Source organism: Neophocaena asiaeorientalis, unplaced genomic scaffold (assembly GCF_003031525.2).
Source record: "Neophocaena asiaeorientalis asiaeorientalis breed wild unplaced genomic scaffold, Neophocaena_asiaeorientalis_V1.1 scaffold365, whole genome shotgun sequence".
Lineage (NCBI taxonomy): Eukaryota > Metazoa > Chordata > Mammalia > Artiodactyla > Phocoenidae > Neophocaena > Neophocaena asiaeorientalis.
The window spans coordinates 410,614-427,871 of NW_020172773.1; the positions used below are offsets into that span (position 1 = coordinate 410,614).

General features: G+C 36.3%; 1 protein-coding gene across 1 annotated transcript in view; it reads right to left on the reverse strand.

The window, feature by feature from the left end:
• Positions 1-706: 706 nt before the first annotated feature.
• Positions 707-17,258, reverse strand: part of SPATA16 (spermatogenesis associated 16) — a 221,456-nt gene continuing 204,904 nt past the window's right edge. The window contains exon 10 of the mRNA XM_024740856.1: positions 707-898. Within this exon, the coding sequence (XP_024596624.1) occupies positions 707-898 (192 nt within the window). The remainder of the gene's footprint in view (positions 899-17,258) is intronic.

The following is a 17,258-nucleotide window of genomic DNA, read 5'->3' on the forward strand; positions in this document are numbered from 1 at the left end:
CCGTATAATGAAAAATTCAGCACTAAATATTTTATTCCCTTTTTTCCTTTTCATGTTATTAATGTACTCTGAGATCTTATTTTTTCCATTATTTTTAAAATTTACATTTTCTTGTTTATTTTACTCTGTATATAGGTCCCATCTTCTTACTCTATCTTCAGACCTCCTTGTTGTTAACTGAGGTCTTGAGTAATGGCTCTTGACTCATTATCTTGTCAAATATATGCATTTGTGTTGCGTCATTTAAGGGGAGGGGATATGAAGGATCCAGAGGAAAGAATACAGATGTTAGTGAAATAACTGATGATATCAGCCATACCACGTAGGGCTATCTCTATAAGGATTGAGTAAGTATATTATCCATTTTATAATTTAAAAAATCTACATTTATATTATCCATATCTGTATACGGTATGTGACTAATCCTTAGTGAATACACATGAATATGCACATATACTGTAAGTGGACTTGGGTAGACCTGGTGTACTTTAGTCAACGTTGAAAGAGCAAGACAGGTGAAAGAGGCGGCAATGGTTGCTTTATAAGCTGTTTAACTAAGTAAGATGAATTTGAGCAAGAGTCAGGCCAAACTTGCTGAGAACATTTATTGCTGCCAGTTGAGATTAACGAAGTGTAGACCCTCTTTGCCAAGAGGGGCACCACCTCATTTCTTTTGGCGTAGGCCTTTGTTGCTGGGCTGTCACAGTCAGGCTGGCGAGATGCCATTGGCCCTTTTTCTGGAACGTCTCGGTGGTGTTGCCTGCTCTCCAGTGACTAGCTTTTGCTGCACAGTTTGAAGCTGCTTCATTTTTGTTTTTTGCCTTCGAGCAGTTCTCTGTTTTTTAGTTTTTAAGAAACTATCCTCTAATTGGTATAGAAAGTCTTCAATTCGTCCAACCTAGAAGAAATAAACAGATACAACAAGATTCGTTGTTGTTTCCCCAGGTTTTGTGTACTTAGGAAAATGGTGAGGAACTTAAAAGTAAACGGCACATACAGGTCCATGTTGGAACAGAACTGGCGGAGACAGACACAATTAAGTGTAAAAGCCCCCTTTTTGTTTTAATTTCAGGGTCCTTTGTTTTATGAACGTGAAGCAGACATGCAGGAATTTGCTTTACCACTCAGTGGTAATGAGTGGTATCCCCATATTGGGGATGGGACTGGGGATTATCATCACCTGCTGTCTTTACTGGTCAGTAGAACCAGGGATTTCGAAAAGGAATAAATGGTGAAAAATCATTCAATTTTCTGAAAGAATAATGAAACAAAATCTACTCCCCTCAAAACCAGAGATTCTAGCACTGGTATACCCCAGGCCAACTTGGGAGAAAAATGAATATTCCACATTGTCTTAGCAAGAGCCATTTCTCTTTTAAATCAAAAGTTGAAATAAAATAAGATAAAATAACGATATACAAAACAATAGTTCTTAGAAATAAATTATTTGTCTTTCTCCAAAGAAAACTTATCATTATTCAGTGACAGTTGGTTGAATGTATTATACAATTTGTCAGAGTAAAACAGTTTACATATCTGCTGAGTTGGGCTTTCATGATGAAAAACAATTCATACTTAACCCTGATTCCCAAGACCTGCATATTGTATTAGTCTAAAATCACTCACTGAAGAACCTGTTGGTCGTAAAGTTAGCTCAAAGCTAGAGCACTTACTCTTCAAGGTATATTAACGTATTGTCTACTTAAGATAAAAGCGCTTACAAGTTCAATTTTCCAGTTTTGAGCTCTACTTTTAAATCACTTGATTCATCATTCAGAGTAATAGCCAAAAGATAATTCAGGTTGTCAAAAAGAGAGTAATAAATGGTAGCACTCATTTATATGTTAGAGTTAGGTCTTATATCACACAAGGTGATGAAAACTGTCCATTGGTTTCCTTAAGAAAATAAGATAATTTATTTATGTGAAAACAATTCTTTTTGAAAACCTAAAATTACTTCAGGTAAATTTTTCCAAAAGTACATATTTACGATATCTGATTATTGCAGCAATCATCAAAATGATTTGACAGAATATTTTTGGATCCTGTCGTGAAGTCAATGCATTATTCTAGGTATTCCATCCACTTTTACTATCCAACTTACACCAAAACCATAAGTAAAAAATTAACACAGAGCACAATCAAAATAAACACGATGGATAGCACTTTACTGTTGCTTCGATAGAGTTGATTACTAACTCATGTTATTTGTGCTGAAAATGTATGGTTTAAGTCAAAGCTCTTTACAGTGATAATGTTTGCAGTTAGTCCAAATACAGTTACAATTACAACCCTAATGCAACAAGAAGAGCTTCCTTCAATGATACAGAAAAATAATTGTTTTAAAATATCCATTAGGTGGCTGCTATCTTTTTTAAAGATTGTGTTTATTAAGAGCAGTGTTGACTAACTGGTTTGCCTTTCATTAAAAAAGGCAAAGAAGAAACACAAGCTATGTCGTTGGAATAGAGAGTACTGCTGAATTAAACTGGGAGGTCTAGAGTACAGACTATGTACATGTCTCACCTGGCCTAGGTGTTCACCTCCTGCCTGGTCTGTCTACATGCTATCCTTTTAACCCATTCTCCTAAGAATACTGGAATGATCTTTTTAAAATGTATATCTGGTCATATTTCCCCCTGCTTAAAATGCCTAAGTGGATTCCCAAGCCCTTAACATGATCTACACAGCTCTGGGTGATCTGGTTACACTTCTGTCTCTAATTCTGTCTCCTGTCACTACATTTGCCTTAGCCCTGTGGTACATCTCTCAGTTTTCTAAACACAACCGTGCAGCATTCTCTGCACCCTTGATCTTCCTAATTCTATGTCCTCTGATGGAATACTCCCATTGGAACCCTTACATATCCTCTGGATTTCAGGTTCAACATCAGTGCCTCAGGGACATACTTCTTGATAACCCAGACCAGGTTGGGGCTCTCAGTAACATATTCCCACAGCAGCCGATTCATCTCTTTGCATATTGTAAGTTTTTACTTAATTGTTTATAATGATTTACATAATATCTATCTTCCCGTCTGGGCTTGCTCCATAAGGCAGGCAGCTAGGTCCATGGTGTTCATTATTCCCAATAACTAGAATATGGTAGACCCTCAACAGTGCTACTCTCTGATAATAGAGCTGAAGACATCAGTGTGTTCAGAAACCAATGTGTTTTTCCATACTCAAAGTGATGACTGGTATGAAGCATATCAGAAGGCTTTCTTTTCTCTTAAAGATTAATCACTTTCATATCCCATCATTCTATTACCATTGTTTAGCTTTGAGTCTAGGCAAGGTAATATAACAAGGTGTGGTCTCCATACTTGAAACAGCCAAAAGTAGAAAGGGCACGGGGAAAGGAGTCAGGAGTGTTGAGTTCTGTTCTTGGCCTGGCTTATAATCTTGATCTGTGACACCAGAAAAGTCACTGGCCTTTCTGAGCTTCAGTTTTCACCAGCCTTCAGTAAAGAAAGGGTTAGCCCGGATAATTTCCAAGGACACACCACGCCAAAAAATTCCATGACTTGTACTCACATCAGATTTAAGTTTGTCCAGTCTTAAGATGTGCCCTTATAATTTTCAAACCAGAGGTTATTCTCTTAGATTATACCATTAGATGAATGACAGAACATGCAGTAAAGTAAGTCAGTTTTAGCTTCTGTAGTTACTGAAGTGTAGGAGAGCTGCAACATGTTTTTAGTAAAGCTGGTTCTTTATTTTCTTTTTTTAAGTCAAGGAAAGAAAAATGATGGTTGAAGAGAAAATAGATTCATATAACTAAGAAGAACAGATTGCAAATGATAGAAATTTCTATAAAGCCCTTAGGGAAATAAAACACAAAGAAATATGTAAGGAAGGAAATGAGCCAGTTTTTGGAGCAGAGGCCTTATTAGACCTTCTTTTTAGTATAGGGTCTACTTGCTTAACTATATCAGATAGTCTCCTTGGTCATTCTGGGTCTAATTTTCCCATTTGCAAAATGGGCAGATAACATTTTCTTGTCTATCTGTGCGCCAGTGCTGACTTGGCATTACTGAGATGTGAATATCAGACCAAATGAGTTTGTAGAGAATTTGGGGATTCTGGATGATTGAGGGGAGCTGAAGTTCTCAGTAAAAGGGCAGATTCTCACCTATCATACGGTTGTCAATCATAATCCTCATCAAAGAGTTAGGAAATTGTTATCGACTAATTTCTGAGGGTTTTTAAATTCTTAGGCACAAAAGTCTGTCAGTCATGACTTACTGTGGAGTCAAAAGTTCAGAACAAAGATGACTTTGAAACCACAAAAGAGAAGACAGCCTGAGAAGTACAGGAGATTTCAAAGTTGAAATTCTAACAGTACAAAAACAAATAATACCAATTAAGAAGAAATGTGGAGGTAACTAAACAGACCAATATGTATTATAGGAAAATTTCTAGTCAGCTCAGATCTCAAAGGAAGTACTTTCATTCTTTCATGAAAATATTTATTAAACATCTACTGTGTACAATATTTGGCACTGTACTAAGGTGATAAGCAAAAATATCGAGATGGTTGTTTATGAGGAACTCATTCATGTAGGAGAGGCCGTTGATGAAAACATGATTGCAACAAAGCATGCGTGTTTATATAAGAATTATGTACAAAAAGTTGTGTTAGCAAAAATGTCAGAACAGTGAGTTCTATCTGAAGGAATGTGGAGGTGTATTGGAGGTGATAGGAGCTGGGTCTTTGCCAGGACAAGAAACTCATTCCAGACAGAGGAAATGGCATCCAAAAAAGCAAGGTTGTGAAAGAACATGGGCTATTTGATAGGGGTGGGCCACATAGCATAGATGTGGCCATGGGGGAACAGAGAGTAGAGATATACACAGCAGGAAATATAGATTGGGGTCAGCTTATAAAACGTTGAAAAATACTTAGCTATATGGTTAGGAAGATAAATCTGGTGCATTGTTTGGGGTGGAATGCAGCCAGGGAGACTAGAAGCAGGTGGATCATTTAGGGTCCAGTGCAGTATGATATGAAAAATACTGTTGGGGCCTGCATCAAGGATTTAAGAGATGTTTGGGAAGTAAGAGCTATAGTCTTGATGAAAGATTCTGTGTTGGGGTTAGAAGGCAAGCAGAATTAGTAATGACTCTGAAGTTTCTCATTTGAGACATTGATGGTATCTTAATGAGGTAAGGAATAAAATTCAATGAACAGTTTTAGGGAAAAAGGATGAGTTTGATTAGTGAGAAATATAAGAGGTAGAAAAAGGTCCCATAATCAGGAATGTGTTAAAAAAACTGGACCTATAATAATAGCCTAGTACTAGGCTAAAAGTCAGAATGATGAAAACTCCTAATAGAAAAGAAAAAACAACCCACTATTTTGTAGTTTACCATGTGAAAAGCATTTTGGCAGTTAAACAGTCCTAAGAAAGACAAACAAAAAATGACACTTTCAGTTATTCAGAACAAAAAGGTGGTCATGGCAGAGAGACAGCCTGCTGGGTCAAAGTCAGATATATCTGGGTGGGAATCCCAGCTCCAGCATGTTCTTCGTGGCTTTTGGGCAAACTTATTTAATTTCTTGGAACGAAAGTTTCTTCATTGTCAGTTGCTTCACAGGGTCCTAATGAGATTAAATTAAACAATTTATGTGAAGTATTTGCATAGGTTTGAATTGCTATTATTTAGTGGTAGTATTAATACTTGAATCTGGAAGTGTATGCCCAGTTAATAGAAAAAAATACAAATAAATAAAACATACCTATAAAAGTGAAATAAAATTAAAAGCTAAACAACTTTATCTAATAGTTCTTGTGTTTTTGACCTCCACTCTGTGGAGGTTGCTGCCTCAGTAACTGTGCTAAGTGTAGGTGTTTGACATACTTTAAAGTCTTGTGATTAGGTCTCAAAATTCCACTATATAACAGACAAAATTAACAGGGGGCAGAGAAAGGAGTGGGAAGATATGAGTTTCTGATATTACATATTAGCTGCAAATTCAATGTAAATCAACAGTATTCCCTGGTTACCCAAAACTGATCTGATTATAGACTACAATATTTAAAATGTGTCTCAAAGGGGGCAATAGTTTTTCCCTTTTCTGGTCAGGTCCTGTTTCATATGGGCTATCATGCTCGGTTCTGGGTATGTCCAGGGTCTTAACTCCGATTTGTATGATGAAACATTGGAGGATCTGGAGGTGTTTACTGGGGAGAAGAGAATACATAACAGGAATCTGTGATATCTTTAGGTATATCAACATTGTTATGTGAAGGGGTGATGAATTTGTTTTGTGTTAGTTTATACATTTGAAAGAGTACTATCTAGAATTACCAGTTTGATTCTCAGTTCTTTCACTGGTGATGTGACTTAAATTCTGAACTTTAATTTTCTCATCTCTAGTGGAAATAACAAATTAATAACCAGAGTCTATTTACAGGTTTTTTGTGAGGATTAAATGTCTTGATGTTTGTGGAAAGCTCTTCATAAATGTCTAAGTCCTCTACAAGGATTATAATAGCACATTGTGTAGTGCCTGGTGGTTTCATAATAGGTTCTCAATAAATATTTGTTGAAGTGATAAACAGCTAAATGAGTAGTTAAATGAATAAAAAAGTAGATATTATATTTTCACAACTGTATAAAAAATGGAAGGGGTTTTAGGGTAAGGTATAGTGACCCTCATCACCAGCGACTGGAAATCAAACATTAGATGACTTTTTTGGCAGGTATGAATTATTTGGGTCATGTGTGAGCTGAGGGTTGGATTAAAGAAGCTTTTAACATCCATTCCAACTTTAAGGTACTACTTTAATGATGTTTAGTTTGGCCTGGATTCACTGTATAGAAATGTGCTCAGTGGAAGAAGGACCCATTGCAATTTGCCTTGTACCACATTGGAGAAGCACTATGGAAATGAGAGGGATCCAACCACTTCTGTTGTTGTAGTTTTGTATATAAAGAAAGGTATCGAACTGGTTGATATAAACCCCCATGGATACTAGGGTTCTCAGTACTTCATTGTATTTTACTTATAAAATGATCATATCTATAAGACCTGTATCTTTTTCTCCAGATGTATCAATATTTTGTCTTGCATCCAAAGGACCCCTATTACGGATTAGCTTAACACTAGAAGGTAGTTTATAGCACACTTTCTTTCTTACCCTATTAACTGCTTCAGATTATTCAATCATCAGATTATTCGTTTTCTCAGTTAATGATTTTTTTAGCGTATCGAAACTTAAGATTTTTCTACTAGATTCCAGGATAAAATGCAACGTTTTTACAGATTAAAATGTTTTCCCACATAAAACCACTTCATAGTCACTTTCCGTATAGGCGTGATAAAAACGTACTTGAATATTTTCTCCAGTAGTCTTTTACTATAAAGTTGGTTTGTATCTTTTGTGTAGGTGGGAAGTATGGGGATGCTCTGAGGTCAGGAGATCCTCTGTTCACTTGAGAGCTTTCTTGTGAAGGAGGATTGCTACTGACTCACTCTCATTTTGTGGGGCTGACTGTGGCTTCATTTGCACATTGATCCAACCTATTTTCATTTGGTAATTGAAGGCATGTGAGCCAGAGGTGAAAGCAATAGTACCAGTTTCCATTCTTTATGCAAAGGCTGGCCATGAGACCAAGGGCATTGCTGGGGGAGAAACTGAGTTTTAGAACATAGAGAGTTAGAAATGGGGACAAACTAAGGAAAAAAATGACAAGAAGCTCAACACAAGCAAAGCTGATAAGAGATGATAACAGAAAGGGACACACAGCCATGGCCTAATAGAGCCTTGGAAGGGGAGTCATTCAGATGGGGTGAGGGGGAGGAGAGTCACCGTGAAGATCTGGGTGGCCCTTTCCCTCCCAGAGTCATTTAAAATGAAACACTACTGGGATGAGTTGAATTTCGTTCCCTCGAAATTCCTGTGTTGAGGTCTTAACCCCCAGTATTTCAGGATGTACCCTTATTTGGAGATAGGGTTTTTATAGAGACCATCAAGTTAAAATGAGGTCTTTAGGGTGGGCCTTAACCCCAAATGACTGGATAACGGGATATTTGGACCCAGTCACTCACACAGGAAGACTAACTTATGAAGATGAAGGCAGTGGTTGAGGTGATGCTCCTACAGCCAAGGTATGATAAAGATTGCCAGCAAACCACCAGAAACGAGGGGAGAGGCATGGAACTGATTCTTCCTCACAGCCCTCAGAAGGTACCAACCCTGCTGACACTTTGAATTTGGACTATCAACCTTCAGAACTGTGATGATAAACTGTTGTTCAAGCCACTCAGTGTGTGGTACTTTGTTACAGCAGTCTTAGCAAATTAATACAGCTATAGACAGTCCCTGACTTATGATGGTTCGACTCAGAATTTTTCAACTTTATGATGATGCAAAAACGATATGCATTCAGTAGAGACCGGATTTTGAATTTTGGTCTTTTCCTGGGCTAGCAGTATGGGGTCTGATACTCCTGTGATGCTGGACAGCCGCAGTGAGCTGCAGCTCCCTGTCAGCCCTGTGACCCGAGGGTAAACAACCCATACACTTATAACCATCCTGTCCCCATACAACCATCCTAGTTTTCACTTTCAGTACAGTATTCAGTACCGTAAATTACATGAGCTACTCAATACTTATTATAAAATAGGCTTTGTGTTAGATGATCTTGCCCAACTGTAGGCTAATTTCAGTGTTCTGAGCACATTTAAGGTAGGCTAGGCTAAGCTATGATGTTCAGAAGGTTAGATGTATTAAATAATTTCCAACTTACAGTATTTTTAATTTATGATGAGTTTATTGAAATGTAACCCCAGTGTAAGTTGAGGAGATCTGTACTAAGCCATATAGCTCAATTAAGTTCTAATTTTCCCCTCATACATAACTTTGATAATTTCTACCTTTCACTTTTCCTGTCGGTTGATGCTCCCTACTTTGTTGGTGTCCCCTGCACAGGCTTAGTGTATACCTTGGGAAACAGTGTAGTTTCTTTCCAATAATGGCAATTAGAGGAGGTTGATCTCAAACATAAATGCATGGGTAAATTACGCAGAGAAGGAAGACACTGGGCTTGAAATGGGACTTCCTATTGGATTTCATGTAGTCTGGATTTAGGAGAGAAGATTAGGTATGTTTGTACATGTTCATGCATCAGGAATTGGGTGCACAAAGGATTTTTTTTTTAAATAAAGCTTTTAAAGATGTCTTCTAAGAAGACAAAAGATAGATGAAATGAGAATTGGATCCTCAGGAATAAATATCATGTTTCTCTGACTGTAGTGGTGGTTACAGAACGAGGATGTTTTTCCAGGGGTTAGCAGTGTGGACCACAGTGGATTTGATAACATTAGTTTCCTTGCTCTGTTCCAGTTTAGTTTCCAGACCAAATGCTTTTAAATATTTATCATCCAAAATGGTTTGAATTTTAATTCTTATTAGAATGACAATTGTTTTCAAACAGGCTTGAAATTAATTTCTAAAATAAACTTAGTTTCTGAAACAGAGTTGTTTCTGCTATTCATAGTATAGCAGTTTCCTTTAGCTTTTGGCTAGCATTCAAATAGGCAAACAAGCCTCATATTTCTCCATTTAAATTTAGTGAATTTTGTATGTTAGTTGGTATTTTAGTCATAAAAAAGTACAATGTGGAAATCTAAGTCATCTACCTGTGATATGTTACAAAATGTGCAAAAAACTTCCAGCTAAACTGTATTACCAAGTCCTAATTGAAAATTCCCATAATGATAGCACTTTAAAGAAATTATGTTTAGTATACAGTTAAAGCGCAATTATGAAACCTCGCTATCACTTCGTTCATGAAACAATGTATCATGGCTTTTTAAAATTTTAGTTTTGGGGATTTCCCTGGTGTTCCAGTGGTAAAGAATCCGCCTTCCAATGCAGGGGATGCAGGTTCGACCCCTGGTGGGGTAACTAAGAACCCACATGCCGTGGGGCAACTAAGCCTGTGCGCCACAACTACTGAGCTCTTGAGCCTCAACTAGAGAGCCCATGTGCCACAAAGTACAGAGACCACGTGCCCTGGAGCCCGCGCCATAACTAGAGAAGAGAAAACCCGCACGCCACAACTAGAGAGAAGCCCGCGCGCTTCAGTGAAGAGCCTGTGTCCCCCAACGAGCGCCGCAACGAAAGATCCCATGTGCTGCAAGGAAGATCTTGTGTGCTGCAACGAAGAACCAACACAGCCAAATAAATAAATATTTTAAAAAATAAAATAAAATTTTATTTTTCCACATTGAATGGCATAATTTATTTGGAGGTTTGAGTATATATTTTTTAAACTTTTTATTTTGAGATAATTGCAGATTCACATGCATCAGTAAGAAGTAATACAGGAAGAATCTGTGTATTCTTTATCAGTTTGCCCTAATGGTAACATCTTGCAAAACTGTGGTAGAATATTACAGCCAGGATATTAACACTGGTACAGTCAAGATATAGAACAGTTTCATCACCACAAGATCTCTTGTGTTGCCCTTTTATAACCACACCCACTTTCCTCCTGGCTCCACCTCCTTAACCCCTGGCAACCACTAATCTGTTGTCCATTTCTGTAATTTTTTCATTTTAAGAAGATTATATAAATGGAATCATATAGTATATAACTCCATTATTCTCTGGGGATTTATTCAGTTTGTTGTGTGTATCAACAGTTTGTTCCTTTTTATTGCTGAGTAGTATTCCATGGTATGGATGCACCACAGTTTAATGATTCACTCTTTGAAGGATATCTAGATTACTTCCAATTTTTGGCTATTATAAATTAAGTTGCTATGAACATTTGTATACAGGTTTTTGTGTGAACATTAGACTTCATTTCCCTGGGATAAATAAATGCTCAGGAGTATAATTGCTGAGTCATTTGTTAGTTGCATAATTAGTTTTTTAAAGAAACTGTCATATTGTTTTCCTCAGTGGCTGTATTGTTTTACATTCCCACCGGCAATGTGTGAGTGACCCAATTTCTCTGCATTCACACCAGCATTTAATGCTGCTACTAATTTTTATTTTAGCCATTTTGATAGGTGTGGAGTGATTTATCGCATTGAGGTTTTAATTTGAATTTCCCTAATAGCTAATGATATTGAATATGTTTTAATGTGCTTACTTGACATTCTCTTTGGTGAAATGTCTGTTCATGTCTTTTCCCCACTTTCAAATTGAATTAACTTTTTAAATTTTTACTGTTGAATTTTGAGAGTTCTTTATAAATCGAAATACTTGTCTTTTTTTGGGCATGTGGTTTGCAAATATTTTCTGTCATTCTGTAACTTGTCTCTTCATCCTTTTAAACAGAATCTTTCACAGAGTAAAAGTTCTCAATTTTGATGAAGTCTAATTTATCAATTAGATTTTTAGGGATCATACTTTTGGTGTCACGTCTAAGAATGCTTTGCATAGACTAAGATTCCAAAGATTTTCTCCTATGTTTTTTTTCTAAAAGTTTTACATTTTGAGTCAATATTTGTATCAAGTGTCAGACTTAGGTCAAATTTTTTGTTTGTTTTTTGGTTTGTTTTCACCTATGGATGTACAAATACTCTTGCACCATTTATTGAAAAGCCTATCTTTGCTTTATTGAATTGCTTTTGTGCCTTTATAAAAAAATCAATTGAGCATATTTATGTGAATTTACTTACGGTTTTCAATTTTGTTTCATTGATCTTTGTGTCTACATTCCACTAATACCACAAAGTCTTAATTACTGTAGCTATATAAAAAGTTTTGAAATCCAGTAGACTGATTCCTTTCAGTTCACTCTTTTTCTAAAGTGTCTTAGCTATTCTGTTTACTGTGGCTTTCCATAAATTTTAAAATAGTCTTGTCTTTATGAAAATTCTTACAGAGATTTTAATAGGAATTGCATTAAATCATCAATTTTGAGAGATTGATGTCTATACTATGTTGAGTCTTCCAATCCATGAACACAGCATGGCTCTCCATTTATTTAGATCTTTGCTTTCTTTCGTTACAGTTTCGTAGTTTTCAGTATACAAGCTCTGTGTATGTTTGTTTTTTTTTTTTTTTTTTTTTTTTTTTTTTTTGCTGTACGCGGGCCTCTCACTGTTGTGGCCCCTCCCGTTGTGGAGCACAGGCTCCAGACGCGCAGGCTCAGCGGCCATGGCTCACGGGCCCAGCCGCTCCGTGGCATGTGGGATCTTCCCGGACCGGGGCACGAACCTGTGTTCCCTGCATCGGCAGGCGGACTCTCAACCACTGCGCCACCAGGGAAGCCCCTCTGTGTATGTTTTGTTAGAATTATACCAAAGCATTTCACTTTTTCTGAAATTTGTAAATGGTACTATACTTAACATTTTACTGTCCCTGATTATTGCTAGTATATTGAAATACAATTGAGTTTTGTATGTTTACCTTGTAACCTTAATGAACTCACTTATTTTAAGATTTGTTTTTGGGGGTTTACTTTTTTTTTTGTTTTTCTCTGTTGACAATAATACTTACATTATTGAGAAAGTTTTATTTTTTCCTTCCTGATATATATGCCTTTTCTTCCTTTCTCTTGCCTTTCTGCAGTAGGTGGAATTTCTAACAACAGTGTTGAATAAGAGTGCTGAGAGCAGACATCCTTGTCTTGTTCCTGATTTTAGGGAGAAAGCATTCAGTCTTTCACAATTAAGTATGTTAGTTCTAGGATTTTTGTAGATGCTATTTAACAATTTGAGGAGATCCTCTTCTATTTGTAGTTGTCTGAGAGTTTTTATCATGAATGGGTGTTAAGTTTTGTCAATTTTTTAATGCCTCAATCGATATGATTATGTGACTTTTTTTTCTGTATTTTGTTGATATGGTAGATTACATTGAATTTTAAATATTCAGATAGCTTGTTTGCATCTCTTGAATGAACCTCACTTGGTTATGGCATATAATTCTAATATATTGCTGAATTCTATTTGCTAACATTTTAAAAATTAAAAAAAAGATTTTTACAGGTATATTCATAAGAGATATTAGTTTGCAGGGTTTAGGGGTGTTTTTTTTCCTTTGGTTTTGGTTTTTTTTTTGGTACTGTTTTTGTCTGTTTGGTATCAGGTAATACTAACTTTATAGCATGAATTGGAGAGTGCTTCCTTTCTCTTATACTTTTTGAAAGAGATTGTGTGGAACTGGTGTCAAACCAGCTGGGCTTAAAGATTTCTTTTGGGGGAGTTTAAAAATTATGAATTAAATGTCATTAATAGTTACAGAGTGATTCAACTTATTTCATATTGGGTGAGTTATGGTACTTTGTGTTTCTTGAGAAATCGGTACATTTCATCTACATTGTTAAATTTTTATGCGTAGAGTTAGTTGTAGTAGTCCCTTATTATAATTTTGATTTCTGCAGGGTCTGTAGTGATATCCTATTTCATTCCTGATATGGATGATTTTGTCTTCTCTCTTCTTTTCTTCATTAGTCTTACAAGAGGTTTGTAAATTTTACTGATATGTTTAAATACCCGCTCTTTGTTTCATTGATTTTCTCTATTTTTCTTTTTTTCTCTATATTTTCTTTATTTCTCTATTTTTTATTTTTCTCTATTTTTCTGTTTTCATTGGTTTCTAGCCTTGCCTTTATTATTTCCTTTTATATTTCTGTTTTGGGCTTATTTTGCTCTTCCTTTACTAGGTTTTTGAGTCAGGGCTTCAATTATTATTTTTTTATTTTTATTTTTTGTGGTGTGTGGGCCTCTCACTGTTGTGGCCTCACCCGTTGTGGAGCACAGGCTCTGGACATGCAGGCTCAGCGGCCATGGCTCACGGGCCTAGCCGCTCCGCGGCATGAATCCGTGTCTCCTGCGTTGGCAGGAGGACTCTCAACCACTGTGCCACCAGGGAAGCCCCAGGGCTTCAATTATTGATTTGAGATTTTTTTCCTCTTTTATAACGTATGCATTTGGTGTTCTGAGTTTCTCTTTCAGTGCTGTTTTTGCTGTATCCCACAAAGTTTTATATGTTATATTTTAATTCAATTCAGTGTATTTTTTCATTTTCCTTGATACCTCTTTGTTCCATGGACTATTCAAGTATTTAGAACATTTACTGTTATCTTTTTATTATTGATCTCTAGTTTAATTCTGCTGTAGTTGAAGAAAACCTTCCTTAATATTTGTTTTTAAAAATCTGTCAAAGTTTATTTATGGCCCAGGATATGGTCTATTTTGGTATATGTTCTATGGACACTTGAAAAGATGTGTATTCTGCTGTTAGTGGATGGATTATTTTATAAATGTTGGTTAGATCCCATTGGTTGATGGTGTTATTGAGTTCTGATTTTTCTGTTTATTTGTTTTATCAACTGTTGAGAGAGAGGGTTTGAAATCTCCAACTATAATTGTGGACATGTCTGTTTTTCCTTTTAGTCCCTTGAGTTTTTGTTTCATATACTTTGCAGCCCTGTTGTTTGGTGCATACACATTTAGGATTGCTATGTCTTCTTGGTGGACTGATTCTTTTACTATTACATAATGTTTCTCTCTATAATGTCCTCTCTGTCCACTTTCTTTTCTCTGAAGTCTACTTTGTCTGATATTGATATAGTCACTACTGTTTTCCTTATATTAATATTTGTATTTACCTTTGATTTTTAGCCTGCCTATGTCATTATATTTGAAGTGAATTTGTAGACAGTATATAGTTGGATTATAATTTTAAATCAATTTTGCCAGTTTGTCTTTTAATTCTTGTATTTAGACCATTTACATTTAATATAATTGTTGGTATGTTAGGACTTAGTTTGTCATTTTATTTTTTGCTTTCTTTTTGTTCTCTTTGGTTTTTGCTTTTTTTTCCTTACCTTCCTATGGATACTTGAACATTTTTTATAATTTCATTTTAATATATTTAGAGTGTTTTTAGTGTATTTTTTGTATAACATATTTAGTAGTTATGGTAGTTAAAGATAACTACCAAACGTAAGGTAGATAGCTAATGGGAAGCAGCCGCATAGCACAGGGAGATCAGCTCCGTGCTTTGTGACCGCCTGGAGGGGTGGGATAGGGAGGGTGGGAGGGAGGGAGACGCAAGAGGGAAGAGATATGGGAACATATGTATATGTTTAACTGATTCACTTTGTTATAAAGCAGAAACGAACACACCATTGTAAAGCAATTATACCCCAATAAAGATGTTAAAAAAAAAATAGATAAGCAGCAAGGATATATTATACAGCACAGAGAAACACAGCCACTGTTTTGTAATAAATTTAAATGGAGTATAATCTATAAATATTGAAAAAAAAAAAGAAACCTTGCCTTTTTAAATGTCTCTTTACCTTCCTTCATTTATTTTTTCTCCTTTCTTAGTATATTAGTTATACCTCTTTTTTTTTTTTGACTTTTTTTAGTGGTTGACCTAGAGTTTGCAATATACATTCACAACTAATCCAAGTCTACTCTCAAACAACACTATACCACTACACAGGTAGTGTCAGTACTGTATAATAATAAAATAATCCTAATTCCTTTCTCTAGTCCCTTGTATCTTTGCTGTCATTTTATTTATATATAAGCAAACATAAGCATTTGTATTATATATACATATATGTATATTATATATGTATTATATATATTATATATGTACATATATATGTATTATATAAACACACATGCCTAAAACATATACATAAGCATATGTAATTGAATATATTGTTGCTATTATTATTACACATCTTTTCTTGCATGCTGTCTACTTTATCCATTAGAGTCCTTAGTGTATTAATCATTGTTGTGTTAAATTTCTAGTCTGATAATTACAACATCTCTGCCATATCTGCTTCTGATGATTGCTTTGTCTCTTCAAATTGTGTTTTTGGCCTTTTGGTATGTATGCATTGTAAGTTTTTTTTTGTTAGCTGGACATGATGTACTGGGTAAAAGGAACTGCTATAAATAGATCTTTAGTAATGTGGTCCTCAGCTGTGAGGGGAGGGGAAGCATTCTATAGTCCTATGATTATGTTTTAGTCTTTTTTTTTTTTTTTTGCGGTAGGTGGGCCTCTCACTGTTGTGGCCTCTCCCGTTGCGGAGCACAGGCTCCGGACGCGCAGGCTCAGCGGCCATGGCTCACGGGCCCAGCTGCTCCGCGGCGTGTGGGATCTTCCCGGACCGGGACACGAACCCGCGTCCCCTGCATCGGCAGGCGGACTCTCAACCACTGCGCCACTAGGGAAGCCCCCCCACACCCCAGAGATTTTAATACTCAGAGTTGTTGGCACAGCAATTTATCAGTTATAATTCCGGCTTTCCAACCCCAACACTGGTTCCCATGGCAGTTTCTGCTCACGAGTCTCTGCTCCAGAAAGCCACATCTCCCTGCATTCACCTCTTAGTCTCTCCCTTCTTGGGAGCAGTGATTTGTCCTGTGTTGTCCAGTCTCTTATTTGCCCAAGAAGAGTTATTGATTTTTTCAGTCTGTTCAGCTTTTTACTTGTTTTTAGGGTGGAGTGGTGAATTCCAAGCTCCTTATATGTGGAACTGAAAAACAGAACTCCATGTATATTTAGAATCACATTACACGGTGTTATTATTTTTGCTTGCACCGTTAAACATAATGAAGAGGACAGTCTATTGTTTTTACTCATACTTCTGCTTGCTGTGTTCTTTCAGTTTTCTTGATATTTTACAGTTCTTTCTTGTATTGTTTCCTTTCTATTTAGAGAACTTCCTTCAGGCATTTTTTAGGGTAAGTTATCTGACGACAAATTCTCTTAGTTTTCCTTCATCTAAGAATGTCTTGATTTTCTCTTCATTCCTGAAAGATATTTTTGTTCAGTATAGCATTCTGTGTTGACAATTCTTTTCTTTCAATATTTGAAAAATGTGCCACTTATTTTTGGCCCCCATATATTTTACTGAAAAATCCACTGTCATTCAAATTGTTTTTCCCCTATAGTTAGTGAATCATTTCTTTTTTTGCTGCTTTCAAGATCTTTCTTTATCTTTAAGGTTTAAAATTTAGACTATGCTGCATCCTGGTGTGAATTTGAGTTTATCCTGTTTGGAATTCACTCAAATTCTTTTTTTTTAAAAAAAATTAATTAATTGATTTATTTTTGGCTGTGTTGAGTTTTCCTTGCTGCTCACAGGCTTTCTCTAGTTGTGGTGAGCAGGGGCTTCTCTTTGTTGCAGTGCATGGGCTTCTTATTGTGGTGGCTTCTCTTGTTGCAGAGCATGGGCTCTAGGCACGCGGGCTTCAGTAGTTGTGGCTCGCAGGCTCTAGAGCACAGGCTCAGTAGTTGTGGTGCACGGGCTTAG